Source organism: Pyrus communis, chromosome 7, assembly GCF_041283825.1.
Source record: "Pyrus communis isolate YQ-2024b chromosome 7, ASM4128382v1, whole genome shotgun sequence".
In the NCBI taxonomy this organism is placed as follows: domain Eukaryota; kingdom Viridiplantae; phylum Streptophyta; class Magnoliopsida; order Rosales; family Rosaceae; genus Pyrus; species Pyrus communis.
Genome location: NC_142571.1, coordinates 27,022,664 through 27,025,638, shown reverse-complemented (window position 1 = coordinate 27,025,638; position 2,975 = coordinate 27,022,664). Strand labels below are relative to the sequence as shown.

Here is a 2,975-nt window from a genome sequence, read left to right as displayed (position 1 = left end):
GGAAGAATATCATATATGTGCAATGAGGGGCATTTCCCATGAAGGTAAAATTTATATTCTCCGAACTAAAACACTTTTTCACACATGAAATATGAAAACTGCAAGACTTGTTTGAGTGTTTGTACAAGCAAAACATATTTCCTATCTTAATTTCTTGTGCAAAGCAAAAAACATGTCTATATCTCCATATACTTCTTTGCCAAACTTCACCAGAAAGAGGGTTTGGAGATGGAGGTCTTTAACTGCTCACCAACTTCCTTGTGAGGAATATATAGAGATTTTTCACACCGGAATTTGAGCACATAAGTTGGTTAAGTCATCATCTACCAATCATGACCTTATGACTAAGTTTAATTACTTGGTACTAGTTAATTAAGGCAGATTATTGCTCTCCCACACTCAAAAAAAGTATAAGATTACAATAATGTCTGTACTTTTAAAATATTTAATCAAGGAATTCAGCAAGAAATGCATATCCTTCTCACAGTCGAAGTTAGGTCATCTAATTATTCATCAATATTTCTATAAATGAAACTTCTCCCTCTTACCATTTCTCATCTTATCTCACACATTAACAATGGCAAAGCTGCCTCAAATTCTAGCTTGTGTTCTTGTTGTCCTTGGATTTGCATTAACAAGCTCCGCCTCAATTTACACAGTTGGGGACACCTCCGGCTGGGACACAAGCACCGACCTCAATTCATGGTCCAGTGACAAGAAATTTAACGTCGGCGATGTTCTGTGTAAGTATGCATACATTATTCCCATGACTCAAAACCAAAGATCTTATTTTCTGTTAATGGTACGAGCACGTCTTGAATAATCCCATTGAAAGGTTGCATATATAAAAAACAATTTTATTGTACGTCTTTTATCATGGATACCCTCGGTTACTTGTGGTCATTGAAAAAAACGAAAATTTGATGAATAAATTGTCGATTTGATTTCAAGCAAATTATACAAAAAATAATTAGGTAAATTACTTCCGTTTAACGTATTTTTCCTTTTTTTGTTTATTTTCTCAGGGTTTCAGTACTCATCATCTAATAGTGTGTGCCAAGTGACCAAGGAAAGCTTTGATGCTTGCAACACAGCAAAAGTTATAGAAACTTATACAGGAGGAAACACAACAGTCACGTTGACAAAACCTGGTGACTGGTATTTTGTGAGTGGAAACAAGCTATATTGCTTGGGAGGAATGAAGCTCATGGCAGAAGTAGAAAACAACCAGGATTATGCACCGATCGGCGCACCAGAGGCAGCAACTGGTTCCGACCTTCCAAACCCTTCTTCTAAGGGCAACATTCCTACTTCAGATGCTTTCATCCATGCAGGACCTAATGCCTTTGTGTTGGCCATCTTTGGTCTATTGCTGCCATGCTATATATGGATGTGACAATTTGAGTGTGTTGTATTTGTGATGAATATATAAATATATATTGCATATGTATAGCAGGCTAGCACCTGCAGGTTTTTGAAAAAATAATAATAAATTTCGTTTTAATTTCTCAAAATTTAAGATTTGATTACATTCAAGTTATTATTTAAGGTTCTAAAAAACGCTAGGTGTTAGTCGGGCGGCGGACTAGCGCCTAGTGCTTAGATGCCTAGGCGGGGTTTAGACGGGAGCCTAGGCAGCCTAGGCAGATTTGGGTAAATTTTTTTATATATTTTATGAATTAATTAAATTTACTATATCAAATGTAAATAATTATTGACTAATATGCTATTTCTTAGAAGAACATACATATGTGAATGTTTTATGTACATATATGATATGCTTGCCTAGAAGAAAAAAAACAAAATATTATCTAAATAATTTATAATTTATATAAGATTTACACACACACACAATAAATATCCCAAATTTTTAAAAATATAAAAAGCCCACCCACTCAAACCGTCCACCTCACCTCTGCTCTTTCACATTACCCGTCCACTCGGGTGGTTTTCAAACCATCACCTGTCCATGGTTTTCATACTTAAAATCATTTGCTTTTGACCTTGGATTTGAAACCACACCTCACCTCTACAAACCAGTGTAGATGGTTTCTTAATTAAAACCGTCTGAAATGTTTTAGTCTCTCCCTCTCTCTTTCTCTTCGAGCTCTCTCTTCTCTCATCTTCACAGACGAGCTGCAGTTCGTTGGCAGGAAGACGAGTTGCAAAAATTTATCGGCAATCTCTCTTTCTCTCTCTCTCTCTCTCTCTCTCTCTCTCTCTCTCTCTCTCTCTCTCTCTCCGCACTCTGTCTTCCCTCATCTTCACAGAGACGAGCTACAGAAATTTTTCGGGGCTCTACTGCTACGTACAAGATCGGAAGTTGTAGATTCAAACCGCCTAAACTACTGCTAGCGCCGCCTAGCCCGCCTCAGGCACCTAGTGAGCATCTAGGAGGCCGCCTATGTCCTTCCCGCCTAACTGAACGTTTTGGTCTAAATCGGACCGGTGCTCCGCCGCATAGGCTGATTTTTAGAACACTAGCTAAATAACGGAAAATAACTGAGAGGGTTATCGCCAAATCCAAATTTGTTATGCACTGTTAAGAACAAATCGGGGAATTCGCCAAATCCAAATCTGTCTGCTGATTTCTGCTTGTCTATTTCCATATCAGGAAATGAACAATTTTGAGGGGCAATTGATATTAAATTAAGAAACTTGTCAAAATTACAATAAATTGTTTCATTATCTTCTTGTATTTGTGTTGACTCTAAAAATTACAAAACCTACGTGGCGCGCAGGCCGAGTAACTAATAAGCTAACTACGTCATTCGGTTGAATGCGGGGCGTGCCAACTCGTCGGCCGAGCTTGGCCGAAGAGTAAAATTTGATGTCGCGTTGAGCGCGTCGTTGACTTCTCTATCTTGCGATTGCGACCGAGGAAGGAACACTTTCGGTCTCTGGGTTCTACAGCCTGAAGACAAGGCTACTAATTCTGCGGAGTTCACAAATCGTCGGAGCCCGATTCGGTTACT

The 2,975-nt window shown here is 38.5% G+C and overlaps 1 protein-coding gene across 1 annotated transcript; it reads left to right on the top strand.

The window, feature by feature from the left end:
* Positions 1 to 568: 568 nt before the first annotated feature.
* On the top strand, positions 569 to 1,514 carry LOC137733327 (Cupredoxin superfamily protein). Its single transcript, XM_068472482.2, is given in 3 exon segments — positions 569 to 743; positions 1,026 to 1,364; positions 1,367 to 1,514. Coding segments are annotated over 3 exon segments (543 nt in total). The 5' UTR covers positions 569 to 577; the 3' UTR covers positions 1,405 to 1,514.
* Positions 1,515 to 2,975: the final 1,461 nt, after the last annotated feature.